General features: G+C 33.2%; 1 protein-coding gene across 7 annotated transcripts in view; it reads right to left on the bottom strand.

Annotated features, from left to right (window-relative positions):
* VPS13C (vacuolar protein sorting 13 homolog C) overlaps positions 1–17,314 on the bottom strand; it is a 190,114-nt gene that overhangs the window by 92,213 nt on the left and 80,587 nt on the right. For 6 of the 7 annotated variants that reach the window (XR_004956421.1, XR_004956420.1, XM_036240227.1 and 3 more), the window contains 11 exons: positions 15,397–15,476; positions 13,965–14,024; positions 12,614–12,776; positions 10,624–10,740; positions 9,624–9,727; positions 9,262–9,429; positions 8,470–8,774; positions 6,579–6,726; positions 5,991–6,099; positions 2,082–2,218; positions 352–508 (listed from right to left, as the gene is read on the bottom strand). Coding sequence is in view for 5 of the 7 variants with exons in the window: in XM_036240227.1 (XP_036096120.1) it covers positions 352–508; positions 2,082–2,218; positions 5,991–6,099; positions 6,579–6,726; positions 8,470–8,774; positions 9,262–9,429; positions 9,624–9,727; positions 10,624–10,740; positions 12,614–12,776; positions 13,965–14,024; positions 15,397–15,476 (1,548 nt within the window). In the remaining 2 variants the exon portion in view is untranslated. The remainder of the gene's footprint in view (positions 1–351; positions 509–2,081; positions 2,219–5,990; positions 6,100–6,578; positions 6,727–8,469; positions 8,775–9,261; positions 9,430–9,623; positions 9,728–10,623; positions 10,741–12,613; positions 12,777–13,964; positions 14,025–15,396; positions 15,477–17,314) is intronic. The other variant, XM_036240200.1, reaches the window with a different exon arrangement.

Here is a 17,314-nt window from a genome sequence, read left to right on the forward strand (position 1 = left end):
TCCATTTTTCTTTTAGATATATTCTACTTCATGCTAAAAATAGACATATATTTAGATATAATCTTATTTATGATAACTACACAGATAATAAAAAACATTTTTTTTTTTTGGTACATGCCCCTAGTAAGAACCGAACCTGGGACTCTCTTGTCTGCAGGCTGATGTTCCAACCGCTGAGCCAAACTGGTCAGGGCACAGATAATAAAATTTTAAATATCAAATTCCTTTATATTAATAAATTAAAACTAAATACTTATGGTGACACTAATGAATATGTTTGATGTTGATAAAAAGGTAGAGACCATATGCCTATTACACAGATAATTTACACAGACTATACTTCACACTTACCAGTAAACTCAAAGCAACGCATACTAATTTTTTTAAGATAAGCTTTAGCTGTTAGGTCATAGGTTTTAACTCTAGCTTCCACTCCAAGCTGGAGGACATTTAGTTCATGTACAGGCCTTCCTTTCTTTTCTGCTTTTTTCATCAAAGTAATTGCAACCTAGAAAAAAGTACTAGTATTACCAAAAACTACTTCATTAATATACAATGAAAATAAGTCAACAATTTAATAACCGTCAATAGTGACATAACCCAAAAAATTCACATAATGTGAAGATGTTTACTTCTACTTATGCCTGGAAATGTCCTAGTGGTATTTACTTTGGAAGGCACACTTACTTATTCAGACTTTTAAAGCACTGCCACTATATTCTAGTGGGTTTCAAGGTAAAGTTTAAAAAAAAGTATTTCTCCCTAATTCCCAGAAATCCTAGACTGATGAATGGCCTTTAATCTGAAAACTTATGAGATAAATAGTCAATTTTTATACTACACCTAAGGAAAGGTTTTTCAATCTTGGCATTGCTGATATTTTAGACTAGATAATTCTTTATAGTGAGGAGCTTTACTGTTTACTGTGGGATATTTAGTGGCATCACTGGTCTCTACCCCTAGGTGCCAGTAGCTCCATCTCCCTAGAGTTAACAATCAAAAATGTCTTCAGACGATGCCAACTATCAGCCTGAGAGACAGAGTACAAACTGCTTCCCCCTACCCTTATGACTGTCCAAAGAAAGGGAATTGTAATAATATGTATTACAAATGATATTAAAAAGGACTTACAGATTTTCTATGTATATATGTTAATAATAAAGCCCATTTGCAAATAGAATGATTCATCTATCAATGTTGCAATTATTAAAGCTTAAAAATCAGAAAAACAGCAGGTTTAACATGAAGGAAGTTAGTTTCAAAACATATATTTCAGACCAAAAAGTAGAACAAATTTGTTTAAAAGTTTATTATTTTTAACTCAGAGAAAGAACATAACCTCTATACAACTATTTAATGATGAAGGGATCTTGGAGGAAGTTCTTGCAAGTCCCTGTATCCAATATGCTTTCTCACATATTCACAACTTAATGACTATTTTTCTTTCGACCTTGTCCTAGCCCTGACCCTCCCAGACTGCTTAGATGCCCTCTCCCTACCATCACTTCCACAAGCTCCACTAGGCACACTTTTAACGAGAGCACTAACAAAATTTTAATTGTTTGTTTTCTTGTTTGAATTCAGACTCTATGCCTTTACCTCTGTATCCTTAGCACTAAGCACATGCAATGAATGTTTCTTAAATGTATGAATCAGAAGAGGAAAATACATTTAATCTTCCCTCAAGAATCTGCAGATGAAAAGCAGATAGTTGTAATGAAACAGTTTAAAAATATAGACATATTGTGTTTTACTCTGAAATTTGCATAGGATTTTTCTGTCACCTTTTCCCTTTCCTGTCTTCCCTATATGAAATCTAAATAAGCCACCTTCCAACTATTCCAAAATCATCTGTAAAGCACATTACAGGGCATACTCCCATTTTCTATATGAAATATTATATCCCTCAAATATAACTCATCTTTAACAAACTCTCAAATTTTAAAACATTACTACATATAAATAGTCCATGTAAGATTTTTTTCATTTATATCAATAACCAACAAGTTTATACTAGAACTAAATCTAAATATTCATTCTCTATTCACCTTACTTTATAAAAACAGATGAATACTACATACCTCTTTGATTTCAAAGTTCAGCAGCACATTAATGATGTCTAGAGATCTAATTTCTTCTACTCCAGCTGTTAAAGTATCTTGTGAAATATGTACATCTTGTTGTGATACAGAGATTTCAAGTGGCCCTTTAATTTCACCTAAAGGTATTTAAAAGACATTTATTCATACATTTCTTCCACAAATACTCACTGAGGACTTATACAAGTACTCTCAACCTAGCGCAGGTACTGAAACTCCACAAATTAATAATACACAGCTCCCGCCCTTAGAAACCTCATAGCTTAGAAGAGACATATACTTTAACATACAAAGAAACAAAATAAGCAGGCTACACTAGTCACATTAAGTAAACGAATGTTAATATAAAAATGCACAGAACTAGGCATGACGCTGTTAAGGGAAGTCAAGGAAAGTTTAATAGGAGAGTTCCCATTCAAGTGGACCTCCTCACACAGAGGAGACGTCCCAGGAATAAGAAAAGAGGTTGTGGAAAACCACAGAGCGATAATATACTGATAGGTTTCGCAAACAGAATGGAGTTTTATATGGTTAAATCATGAGGAGCATAACAAGAGTTAAGGATAGAAAAAAAAAGGGGAAGGGGGGGGAGATGGGATGGTTTGAGCCTCTTATCCATACCAAGAAGCAAAAGTAAAGTTATACAAATATAATGTCTTGAAACTTATACACCTTGAAATGCAATAAAACTACTCTCTAAACTGTAATACACAAAACTAATAACAGCTATCACTTGGTAAGTGCTTACGTCTGTGCTAAACATGTACTAAGGGTTATACATAGATAATCTCATTCAATTCTTACAAAAATCTTTTGAGATAAAAACTTTATTGCTCTCATTTCACAGATGACCAAATTGAGGTTCCTACAGATTCAGTACCTTGCCCAGTATAAATTATACCAGAAAGCCAGATGAAAAACTATTGCTGTTAATTATTACCTTTGAGAAAATAATGCATGGGGCAAGGTTTCTTAATTATCGTCTTACCAAGTATTATTCCAAACATAATGTGATCCAAGGGAAATAATTCTGGCAACTATTTTGCTTTCATAAAACAATTCCTGGAATAAGCCAAGATTTCTTAAATAGGAGATAAAAAACACTAATTATTTTTTAAAAGACCCATTAGGAGAGTGAAAAGGCAAACCACAGAGAGGGAGAATATATTTCTGCACATATATGACATATAATACATATAAACAGCAAGAAGCTGATATCCAGAATGAATTAAAATTTTCGATATATCAATCAGAAAAGAGAAGCATTTTAATAAAAATAAGGGTTAACAGAGTTGAATAGTAATATCACACAGGAGGCTATCTAAATGGCAAATAGCATATGAAAAGGTTTTCAATTTCAATAGTAATCAGGGAATGGATAAAATCCATAGAGATATTACTGCATATCTGTCAGGATGGCTAAATTTTGAAAGACTAACAATATCAAATACTGGTGAGGATGTGAAACAACTGAAACTCTCATACTCGATTATTGCTTGTAGGAAAGTAAACTGGTATGACCACTTACAAGTCTATTTGGTATAATTTGGCATAAATTATTGAAGCTAAAACATAAGCTAACATATGACCCAGTAATTTTACTTCTAGCTATATAGCCAAATAAAAAAAAGTAATTATCTATGTCAAATGACATTTACAACAACATTCATGGCAACTTTATTCATGATAGTCAAAAACTGGAAACAACCCAAATGTTCATCTAATGTATTATATAAAGTATAATTGATACATTCATATAATGAGTATGGTATAGGAATAAAAAGAACTGCTACATACAACATGGATGCATCTCACAAACAAGACAATGAATAAAAGAAATAAAAAAAACAGAATAAATCTTGTATGAGCCCATTTAAATATGAAGTTCAAAAAGAGACAAACTGCCCTGGCCAGTTTGACTCAGCGGTTAAGAGCGTCAGCCTGTGGACCAGAGAGTCCCAGGTTCGGTTCCCCCTAAGGGCACGTACCTTGGTTGCAGTTTGTCCCCAGCCCCAGCTGGGGTCATGTGGGTGGCAACCACTCAATGTGTCTCTCTCACATCAATGTTTCTCTCTCTCTTCTTCCCTCTCTCCCTCCTGCTCTATCTGAAGATGGATGCAAAAATGTCCTCGGATGAGGATTAAAAAAAAAGAGAGAGAGACAAATTAATCTATCCATGGCATTAAAAACTAGAATGGTAGTTGATTCTGGGTGGATTTGGAGTCAGGGTGGGCATTGGGTATTGATTAGGGAGGGGCATAGAGAGGCCCTCTGGAGTACTACACTGTAAATGTTATATCTTAACCATGGTGATTACACTGGTGTAGCCATTCGTAAACATTCATTGACTTGTACACTTAAGATTTGTGCACTTTCCTATGTGTATTAATATACACACAGTTGTAAAGTTTGGTTTTTTTTTTACCTAGTTTTGGGTTTTGATTTTTGTTTTAATTAATTTACATATAACATTATATTAGCTTCAGGTTAAAAAGTTTATAAAAATAACATGAGATACCATTTTTCACGTAGCAAACTGGCAAAATTTGAAAAATCTGATAATACACTGTGTTAGAAAAGGCATATACAAAAATAACTGGTGTGAGTGCAAAATTAGTACAAGTTCTATGTAAAGCAATTGTCAAGATCTGTCAAAATTTAATTAGTTTTATTAAATGTATCATTTACATTATTAATTTATAATTATTAATTTACATTATTAATTTACATTATTAATTTACATTATTAATTAATACCTTTAATCCAGCAGCCCTTGTATTTCTCCTACAGATACACATGTACTTTTAAAGTATATGAACAAAGATATTCAATGCAACAAGTTAAGACTGAAAGACTGTAAACAACCTGAAATGTCGGAACTTCCTAAACAAATTATAATACTTCAACAGAATTTAATACCAGGCAGCCATTAAAAAGAAAGAGGTAGTTCTATACATAGTGCACAGATATAGATGTAGAATGAACACTAAGACATACTGTTAATTTTTAAAAAAGCAAAGTGCAGAAATACACAAACATGCACACATACACACATATACATATATACATATAGGATAGTACCATTTGTTTGAAAAAATAAAAATTATATATGTATATATACATACATATAAAACAGCTTAAAAAAATAAGTCTGGCAGTTACTTTGCCTTCAAGTCAAAAGGGCCATTTGTAACTAATAATTTAAACTCTCTTAGCATTTTGATTGAAGGACAATTTTTTTCAGTATCTTTGTTGAATGGAAATTTATCAACCATTTCAATTCTTACAGATATTTTACTACTAACCCTCATTTAAAAATCAGAACAAATATGCTACCATAGTCTAGTGCCAACTTAATTTTTTATATAAATGCAAATTTAAATAATTATTCCAAGAATTAACTATCAATTTGAAAAACCTGAAACCCTTCTCCTCCTACCTTATACAACTCAGAAGTCTGAAAGTATGACTATTTGCTTAACTAAAAAGCAAACTATGGCCCTGATGGGTTTGGCTCAAAGGTCAGAGTGTCCACCCGCAGACCACAGTCCTAGGTTCAGTTGCCGCTAAGGGCATGTACCTCGGTTGCAATTTGTCACCGGCACCGGTTGGAGTCGTGTGGGTGGCAACCACTCGATGTGTCTCTCTCACATCTATGTTTAATCTCTCTCTCTTCCTCCCACTCTATCTGAACATAAATGCAAAAATGTCCTTGGGTGAGGATAAAAAAAAAAAAAGCAAATTATGGTTGTATTCAATACCATCTTATTTATTTTCTTGTTATATTGCAATATAAAAATATATTCATTTACTTCATTTTTATTGTCTGTCTCCCCTACTAAATTGTAAAATAAATAGACACATATATTTTGCCACCTGTCAGCCTCTTACCTGTCTCTTGTATTCTTGGTTTCACTTTATTCAAGTCTTCAGTAGCCTCACCAAGATTTTCTGCCAGTATTCTAAATAAAAGATTAAGATCTTCTTGATTTACATTAACCTACAAAATTTGAAGTTAAAACATAAAGATATATCATTTTTAAATGCAACAATTTTATATACAACATAACAAAACCTAAAGGATAGAATCATCTTAACAATGACTGAAAAATTATACATTTATTATCCACTCAAGTATTTCACTACTTATTTCATGTTACAATTTTTATTACGAAAGACTCAGTGGTACTCAGATATCCCCAAAATAAAAGTGTGTATATATAATATATAGAATGGCATGTAATATACTAATAATTTACATACACACCTCTGCTAACATGTACATATGACAAATTTAAAAATTAATTACATTTAACTAAAAATTTAATTATACTTAAAATAATCAAGATTTTTTTGGATATTGTACTGAAATTTTTCTTAAATCAGTAAAAAAATTCCCCATTTTATTTGGATTTATACTGAAAAAGTCTTCAGAGTCTAAAATTTCAGTAACTAAGATTTTTTTAACTTCATACTTACATTCATTGACTCAAGATGTCCTTTAATTTCCACAACAGGCACCTTGTGGTACCAAGATGCAGCTAGATTCCGATTTACAGAAAACTCCAAGTTAATTGGGTGCAACAGCTGAATATCAGGATGGGAAATGCCAGGCTGAATCACTGTCCTAATGAAAAATATAAATGATATATATGCATAAACATAGGGAGGAAATTCAACATATCATTTAAAAAATACAAAGTCAAAAGCTGCTGCTCTAACGCTGACTTGAGTGTTTTCTACACTATCATTAACTTTATAATATCCTAGCAAGGACAGATTAAAATATATGATATATACTTAGCCATTAAGAAAAGTTTTTTCTTTAAACAGAAGATAGGTGACAATAAATTTGAAAAAGAAATTCATGTTGTTGAAGATATGGGGGGAAATCATCAAATACAGTTGTTCAAAAAGGAATATGTGTATTGGTACAGATTAAAGAAAAAATATGTCAAGATGAACAGTAAGCATTTCCTAAGGAGTTTCATAAGCTCTTTACTAGGATTATTTTCTGGACTTGCTATGTAATCATTCCTTTTTTATTCAAAATAATTAGATCTCCTTGGATAGGGTAGAAAATAATTTTTAAATGAATTATTTACAGACTTTCAAGTGTCCTCTGGTATAAGCCCTACCAAATACATCATTACTTACACACTATTCCTGCCAAAACTATATAAGGTCAACTAAGTCATGAAAAATCACCAGAAAAAAGAAAATTAAGAGTCTTTCCATGAAACAACTAGATTGTATTCTTCATAACTATCATCATCAAAAAAGCAAAGGCTGACGTGCTATTCTGCTGATGTGCTATTCCAGAATAAGTGTCTATCAGTACACAATCCCCCTTAGTCGTACTGAATGCAATTAAATTCTATATGTAATCCTGGATTGAGAGAAAATCTATTATAATAAACATACTTGGAACAACTGGTAAAATCTGAATATTGACTGCATAATTGAGCAATATTACATCAATGGTAAATTTCCAGAATTTATGTGGAATTTGCATTATGTTTATGTAAGAGGATAAATACACTTATTCTTAGAAAACACATGCTAATGTGTTTAAGATGTCTATTCTCTTTTTTTATTAAATTTATCGGGGTGACATTGGGTAATAAAATTATATAGGTTTCAGGTATTCAATTCTACTATACATCATCTGTATATTGTATTGTGTGTTTACCACCCCAAGTCAAGTCTCCTTCCATCAACATTTATCATCTCCCCTCTACCCTCTTCTACCTCCACCCCCACCCTTTTCTCTAGCAATCACCATGCAAGATGTCTATCCTCAAGTAGTTCAGCAAAAAATGTTTCAACTTTCAGTTATAAAATAAATAAGTCCTGGAGACATAATGTACAGCATGGTGATTATAGTTAATAACACTGTGTTGTATGTTTGAAAGTTGCTAAGAGAGTAGATCTTTAAAGTTCTCATCACAAGAAAACAAATTTTTGTAACTATGTGTGGTGATGGATGTTAACTAGACTTACTATAGTGATCACTTTGCTATATATGCGAGTATTGAACTATTATGTTGTATACCCAAAACTCATATAATATAATGTGTATTATACTCAATAAAAAAAATTTTAAGTTTAAATATAGTAAATAAGAATATGTATATACACAGAGTTAAAGCTAATGTAAACAATGGGTGAATCTAGGTGAAGGATCATGGGTGCATTCACGGTACTATTTTTGCAATTTCTATAGGTTTGAGATTTTTCAAAATAAACAGCTGATTCTAAAAAACTATTCCATGCAACAGAAATATGTTGGGTATGAATTTCAATGGTCATAAAATTTCATGGGAAACATTAAATAATGCTTAAATCCATAGTTACTGAAAGAGTATACCTAGAAAGTTTAAGCTTTGTTAGTTGTACATCCATTCTGTCAATTACTGGAGGGTTTAAGTAGTCTTCACCAGACACCAGTCTGAACTGATTCTGAACTCTGATCAACCCAAGGTCTACCACTACTGCACTGGTGGAAACAGAAGACTGTGGGATGACAATAACTGGTGCTTTCAAATCAATATTGATAGAAACACGAAAACTCCTCTGGGCAAGATCTTTCACGCTTGTGGCAGCCTTCTCTGCAGCCTGGGCAGTGGCAGCACTCAGAGCCTCTTTGGCCGTCTGAAAATTGTTCAGGAAGTTCTGTGGACACAAAATATAAAAGGAGAAATTCATATAGAGGACAAGCACATCATTAAAAACACCATCATCATTTTATTTATAAGCTATTTTTTTTCCACAGATAACTTTCAGTTGAGGGCTATTTTTCAAGAGTTAGAAAGGAATTACTGATTATCCCCCATATTTATGAGCTACCTGAGAAGAGCTCATTGTAACTATAGTTATATGCTGAGGAACAGAGAAAAAAATATTTTCAATACTCTTTGTACTTAAGAATTTGGTTTAATTATATTCTAGCAAAAATAATTATACTTCTAGATATAAATCATGAAATGATTCAGATTTCAACTGTTAAAGAGAGGTTCTGACCTCTATATGAATACACAAATAACAACTATGATCAAAGCAATGCATACCCTAAAATCCAGAGTTTGTAATATGTATAATCATAATCATCAGCTTTAATGATTTTTAAGTTGAACAGTCAATACACAAATAGTGATTTTACCAGGAGTGACATGAGGAATTTATGAAGATAGACAATCTGAATGCAGCCAACATTCAGTGATACCACACCATCCACTTTGGACATGTCAGTATAGAAATCTCCCTCAGTAGCATCTGGATACAAATCCAAATTAAAACGAAAAACTTCATTTCCCATTATTGACACCGCCTGAAAAGTAAAGATTTGAATGTACTCAACCAAGAGTATAACAAAATAAAAGCCCATTTATAAAGGGTTTATATTTATATTCACTAAAGAAACATTTTTCTATATATTTCATTAATATTTTTAAAATAAAATATATTTTAAAATAATATCTGATATTTAGTCATTAAAAATATTAACTAGTTACTATTACCTACTTTTTTATGAACTGTCTTAGGATCAACGTCTGTGACAATAATATTTTCCAGTCTCGCAAACAGAGACTGTTTTCTTGACTGAAGAAAAAGAGAGGCATCAAGTCCTGAAAAAAAAATTATTATTATAATTTCTGTAGATCTAACAAAGATCTTAAAATATTTCTTTCCATTGCATAATTTTACTTTGGGGGTGATATATTTATAAATTTAGTAATATTTAAACTCCCAATTGATACACAAGTTGAGATATTTTTACTTTTATAGACAATGGAAACTGTTAACTCATTAAAAAATAATCACTGAATTTTCAACCTTCTAAAAAAAAACTATATCTAGTGCAAATAGATTATCCTGGGATGTTGGTTCATTCTTTACACCTTATATCCAGTCATTTACAAGACAGCTATAAAAGTTTCATGAATTAAATTCAGACTAGTAGATGCACTTCCAGTTTGGAAAAAACAAAGACAGAAACCCTAGTTTTCTGATTTTTAATTCTTCAATAATTTCATTAAACATAATTCTTTACCTTTAGCAGATCACATTAAGCTGAGAAAGACAAAGAGAAAGCAGCTAGATTACTTTTAGCAGCTTTTGCCTAAAAGAATATAATGGGCTGACAGGTTTTAGTCTTCGTGGTAAGGCTGCTTTGTATTTGTATCAAGATAAAGCATATTCATAGACCTTTACCTGAATTCTGGATTGACACTTATCTCAGATCATCAGTAATATCTATCTCTACATTAACATTAGTAATCCTTCTCACCTCCGAGACAACTCTCAGAAAGGTGCAAAACACCAATATGTGTGGTTCATTTTGATGGTCAGAGTCTGATCAACATCTACAGCCCAAAGAGTTAAGGGAGGCATGGAGTGCAATTATGTTTTAAAATATAAGAATCCAGTTTCCACAGCTCAGAGCTCTCAATTTGTATATTCTTCAGCATTAAAATAAAAAACCTTATATTTTGAACAAATTTTAATACTGTGAGGACTTTACCTTGAATCTTGATTTCAGCAATATTGTTCTTCTCTTCACAAACATTGACACAGAAAGCATTCAACTTGGCAAACAGCCTGAAGTCAATAATGTCACTATCTTTAGAGGATACAACCACTACAAATGAAACAAAGCATTTTATCACAGTAAAATCCAAGTAATCTAAACTCTATTAAGGTTTCTTCCCTATATTAAGTGAAACCACAATTCTGTTTTTAAAAAGCGAAGTAAATGAGACAGAAGTTAAGAACCATATAATTTCACTAATATGTGGTATATAAAACTGAAAGCAACAAATGAACAAATAAAAAACCAAAAATCTCATAGACACAGATAACAGTATGGTGGTTACCAGAGGGAAAGTGGGTAGGAGTAAAAAAAGGGTAAAGGGCCCTGGCCGGTTTGGCTCAGCGGTCGGCCTGTGGACCAGAGAGTCCCAGGTTCGGTTCCCGCTAGGGGCACGTACAAAAAAAAAATTTCATTTCCGCCCTGGCCTGTTTGGCTCAGTGGTTAGAGCATCAGCCTGTGGTCCAGAGAGACCCGGGTTTGATTCCCACTAAGGGCACGTACCTCGGTTGCAGTTTGTCCCGGGCCCTGGATGGGTCGTGCAGGTGGCAACCACTCGATGTGTCCCTTTCACGTCGATGTTTCTCTCTCTCTTTCTTTCTCTCTCTCCCTCCCACTCTATCTGAACAAAAAATGGAAAAATGTCCTCGGGTAATAATAAAAAAAAAGGGTAAAGGGTTGGTCAAATATATGGTGATAGAAGAAGATTTTACTTTGGGTGGTGGGCACAAAATGCAATATACAGTTGATCTATCATAGAATTGTGCACTTGAAACCTATATAACTTTATTACCCAATGTCACCCTAATAAATTTAACAAAAAATAAAAATAAAATACTTAAAATTTCAAATATTTCTTTTGCTTTACATATTCTGTTTTCATTTTTAATAGTGAGATGTGTTACTTTTATAATTTAAAAGCAAGAAAATAATTTAAATAAGACAAGGACATTGAAACGTAGAGAAGTCAATAATGTGCCTACAGTCACATAGTTTAAGTAGCAACAAGGATTTGAACTGAGTTTTCTCTGATCCAAAATCTAGGTTCCTGACCAATTTACATGCTATGCCTATACCCCTGCCCTCTTGTCTCTGGATCTTGATTTCCTTATTTGTAAAATGGAAGGGAAGGCTAACCCTCTATGGAGCCTCCTTCAGGAGGTCTTTTTCCTCTATTACCCACCAAAAATCATCTACTACCACCACCAAAATAAGAACAAAAACATATTTTTTAAAACAAAAATATTAATTACATTTGGTTTACATATCAGGCACCCATGAAAGATTCAGTTTGAAGAAAAGAACAAAAGTGAGGAAGATGGCCTGTAAATGACTGAACTAGATGGTCTCTTAAGATTCCCCATTTAGCCCGGCCGGCGTGGCTCAGTGGTTGAGTGTTCACCCATGTATCAAGAGGTCATTGGGCCCTGGCCATTTTGGCTCAGCGGTTAGAGCATCGGCCTGCGGATCAGAGGGTTCCGGGTTCGGTTCCCACTACAGGCACGTACCTCAGTTGCAGTTTGTCCCTGGCCCCATTTGGGGTCATGTGGGTGGCAACCAGTCAATGTGTCTCTCTCATATTGATGTTTTTCTCTCTCTCTTCCTCACTCTCTCCCTCCCACTCTATCTGAAAATAAATGCAAAAAAAAAAAAAAAATCCCCAGGTGAAGATAAAAAAAAAAGGTCACTGGTTCTATTCCTGGTCAGGGCACATGCCCAGGTTGTGGGCCAAATCTCAGTCAGGGACATGCAGGAGGTGGCCAATCAAAGTTTTCTCTAATAGATCTTCTTTCTAATCGATGTTTCCATCTCTCTCTTCCCCTTTCTCTCTCTGAAATCAATAAAGAAAAAAAAGATTCCCCATTTAGCTCTAGAATTCTAAAACCTTTACTACCAACAACAACAAAAATACTGTTTTTCATACCTTTCTGCAGAGCTGAATATTTTTGTTGCTTTTCAGTTGAAATTTGTACTTCCTTGGTATCACCCATCTTTTGGCCATCTGATGGAATAATGGTTGTCAGGTAATTAATAGAAGAGAGAAGAGCTTGTGTTTGCAGCAACAGATTTAAAGATGAAAAAGCCACCTAGAAATGTTTAAAAGGGAAAATTAGTTTCCCAGGCCAATTATACAAGTAGTCTCTAAGACCGACCCAAAAGGTTCCCAGCTAGGCTTACATACTGCTTTCCACAACTTGGAAGGAAGAGATAGGATAGGAAGATTCACAACACATTCCTTAAATAGGAATACATAAAGAGTAAATTACATTTAACATACTTCAGGGGTTCATTTGAGTATCGAAGTAACCTAATTACTCCATTTCACTAGCATAGTTATCAAGGAGTCTATAATCTGCTTGTCATGGCCATCTCCATATTCAACATATACATAAGGTTTTGGGATCTGCAAATGACTAATATGATTATATAAAACAAATAAGTTAGAATATGAAACTCCAGAAGTCAAGAAGTGATTTCAAATGTGATATTCATGATATTTAAATATAAAAACTACAATTATAAGTGAGTTCTCAGTCACTAAACGGTCTTTTAAAACCACAATAATGGGCCTACCATTTAAAAAGAAACAAAGAATACATAACGTATAGGGAAAAAAATTAGTTGTTTTTTTTTTTAAACAATGACTCCAGAAAGTTAAGACAGCAACACAAATTATTTTCATGAATATGTGGTTTTCCAATAGCAAATTTAAAAAAAATTTTAAATCTTTATACAAAAGAATTTATTTTCACTGCTTCAAAACACTTAAATGAATAAAAAATTATAAAAAGAAAGTTTAACAATAATCAACAGATTATCATCTCTCAAAAGTGTAATCTAAAACTCATTTCTTTCATTTTCTTTATACTATAACCCACAATTATATTTTGCCTCTACACATTTCCTTTAGTTTGGCTCTAAGAAGTACTCAACATCTCTCCTTATAATTCACATACTTTCTCAGCCCTGCATTAAACAATAGTTATCTAGTTTGATATATTTTAAACTGTTCTTTGTTAATCAAAGTTCCCTCATCTATAGCTTTTCCTTCTTTAGAAATAATTAGAATGGGATACAGTAAGTCCAAACAAAGGCTTTAAAACAGTAAATCATGAACACAGACCATGATACATATCTATGAGTCTGATTTATAACTTTTATTGGTTCTTGATTATTTCATCAAATTACTCAGTCAATATTCCTTCAAGTATACTGGAGACTTCCAGAGTAGGTTATTTTCAAACAGGATAGATTCTTTTAATAGAATTTCTTACCTTAACAGTTTGTTCAGTCTTTTCAAAAGTAGTTTGAAAACTAGGTCCATCCTTATCAGCCTAAAAAAAAGAAACGCAAGTTCTGAAGAAGGAATTAAGACCAACGTAAATAAATCACTTATTTATGATCTCCATTTTATATTGTTGCAACTGTATTTTATATACATTATATATTTAATATTGTCATTACTTTAAAGTTACATCAAAATAATTTATTATAATAGTGCAAACTTGTCTTCCTCTTCAAACATACGAGAGCATGACAACATTCACATCTGTAAAATGCTGCTAGGGATCAGAATTATAAACTCTGAAGGTTGGAAGGTTTATTTCTTTATTTCTATTTTTTATTTTTTTTCATGGTACGTGCCCCTAGCAGGAATCGAACCTGGGACTCTCTGGTCCACAGGTCGACGCTCAACCACTGAGCCAAACTGGCCAGGGCAAGGTTGGAAGGTTTAAACTTCGTCTGGCCCATCTATCACCTAATGCTTGATCCCTTTATGAAGTCTTTGGCTAGTCTATTTTACTATATCTCCAGGGAAAGAAAACCTCATTTTCTTACAAATTTAATCTTTAGAAAACTATGGTTTAGTGAAGTCTTTACACATAATCACAAATATATCTGCCATCATAATTACTCATTGGTTCAATTTCTGCTCCATGGAAATACACACAGTAAATTCAAAATTTAACCTTATGTGAGAAGTCACTGGCTAGGCCAGTTTCCCTGCCTCCCTGCTCCCACAATGCTTTGTGCTCTTCTTTATTAGAGAATCATCACATCATATTTTAAATGTTATGTATCTATGTCCCTAATAGCCTTCATCTCTGTAACCCAAGTACCTAACAGAACCTGACACAAAGACATTCAATAGTGTTGGATGATTAAACAAATCAACTAATCCCAATACAGCTAAATACCATCAGTTCCTTCAATATTCCTCATATGATAAATTTCTGAGTCCCTTCCCAATTCTGGCAGTTCTCTACTGAACCCAATGCAATCAGACTCATCCCTTTTAATGTAGAATATTCAGACACATGTAACCTATATATACAATGAATGTAGGTAGGTGAATATACCCTAGAAGGTAGGAGTAGGACCTACTTCAACCCAGGCTTCCACCTTTAGGGACAAGATGTTTGTTGGCTTTGTAAAAATCCTAGTCTAGCCCTGGCCACTTTGGCTCAGCTGCTAGGGGTTTGTACCACAAAAAATAAATAAATAAATGAATGAATGAATCTTCATTCTAGTCTAGTCTTATACTTAAGTGAAAAAGAAAGAGGGTGTAGGAATGAAAAAAGAACCAGCAGATACCCCTATGATTAAAACCTATGATACATACCCACAGCGTTTAGTAATCTATTGTCATCTGCTTCCTTTCAGAGGCTAGTGTGAAGTAAATACATAAACATTCTAGGCCCATACCTTAATATACTCCACTTTCAAAAGATCAAATCCAGGTTTGTCAGAAGAGCTAATCAAGTGAAGGGGCTTTTTCTTGGATCCTAGATTAAAGAGAAAAAAAAAAAGTATTTCAAATAAAATGATATTTTTTAAGTTTGGAATTTTCTAGATGTCTTTTTCTTTTTTGAAAAATGTTTAAGCTTTAAAAGACTATCTGAACATATTTTCATGGTTATTAAATGCTAAAGTCATCACTGGTGAAAAAATGAACTAATCCAAATGCTTATCCAACTAAGTTAAAAACATGCATATTTATTTTCTTTGATTTTACACCTGTGTTAAAAAAATAAATAAAAACTTCTCTAGATATTTTAAGGCCATATATGCATTTGTAAGGCAGTAGAAAGACTACAATTGTAAGAATCAAAAATGTTAATCTAGTAAATCTCCTTTATCACAAACTATTTAATTTCAGTTTTCTCAACTATATTATAGGGAGGTTGGACTAGAAATATATGTAATATACTGTTGAACTCTAAAATTTTTTGAACAAATATGTCATTCTTAAGAAAAATGTAAATACTTTGTCTTCCTTTCCAGTAGTTCTCAACCTGTGGGTCATGATCCCTTTGGGGGTCAAACGACCGACCCTTTCACAGGGGTCACCTAAGACATAACAGTAGCAAAATTACAGTTATGAAGTAGCAACAAAAATAATTTTATGGTTAGGGGTCGCCACAACATGAGGAACTAACTATATTAAAGGGTCACGGCATTAGGAAGATTGAGAACCACTGCTTTAAACTAAGAGAAAGCTTACATAGAAAACGTTTTTTATGGTGTGTTTTTTTTTATCTTCACCCGAGGATATTTTTCCATTTATCCTCAGATAGAGTGGGAGGGAAGGAGAGAGAGGGAAAGAGGGAGAGAGAAAAACAATGATATGAGATGGGCCAGGGATGAACTGTAACCAAGGTACGTGCCCTTGTCCAGAATTGAACCCGCGACTCATTGGTCCCGGAGCTAACACTCCAACCACTGTGCCAAACCGGCCAGGGCTAGAAAAAGATTTTTTTAGGGAAATGGAATTGTTAAATTTCTCTGAATTTAAAAACAATAGGTACTACAGGTGTCTTCTACATCCTTAAGTAGATGTACTAAGGAACTACCTCGAGAAGCTATGGAGGGAGAAGGGATTTATTCACCACTTCGTCCATCTTTTGTTATTTGTAGTTCTGTAAATCCTGTTTCTGAGACATCTCAGAATTTTCCCTTGAAATAACTTTCCCTAAAAGAAAACAAATACCCTAACAAATTTATTATTTGTATCTATTTCCCTTAAAATAGTAATATAAACTCTATCTTAACACACTGCTTACAGAAACTTACTAATACATAACACATTTTCTTCCTAAACTGAGATTTTAGTTTCAACTATTTTTGAAAACAATAAAAAATAGGTCTTTCATTTGACTAAAATATTAGGTAAATATAGGTGATTTTAATTACCGTGGATTCACCCACTCTTTCATTCCTTATATATCTCATGAGCACACAAGATGTACACTAAAACAAACTATAAGCACTTGTGAAAGAATAAATTTTACATCCCACTATTTTTATTTTTGTAACCTGATGCTGTTTTTTATATATGAACCCTATTCAATAGAAAGAACAGAGACTTCAATATTATAAACCCAGAAATAAATGATAAGTTTTGCCATTCAAAAGATGCATGATCTTGAGTAAGTCATATAATCTCTTTATTTAACCTTTCTGTCTGTAAAATGAGAATAATACTCCCCATATAAAGGGGATTTATACAAACTCTGAGGTAGTAGACCATAGTTGTTAAGAAAATAGACCCTAGCCCTGGCCAGTTTGGCTTAGCAGTTAGAGCGTCGGCCTGCGGTCCAGAGAGACCCGGGTTTGGTTCCCG

This window comes from Molossus molossus, unplaced genomic scaffold (genome assembly GCF_014108415.1).
Source record: "Molossus molossus isolate mMolMol1 unplaced genomic scaffold, mMolMol1.p scaffold_m16_p_1, whole genome shotgun sequence".
Taxonomy (NCBI): Eukaryota; Metazoa; Chordata; class Mammalia; order Chiroptera; family Molossidae; genus Molossus; species Molossus molossus.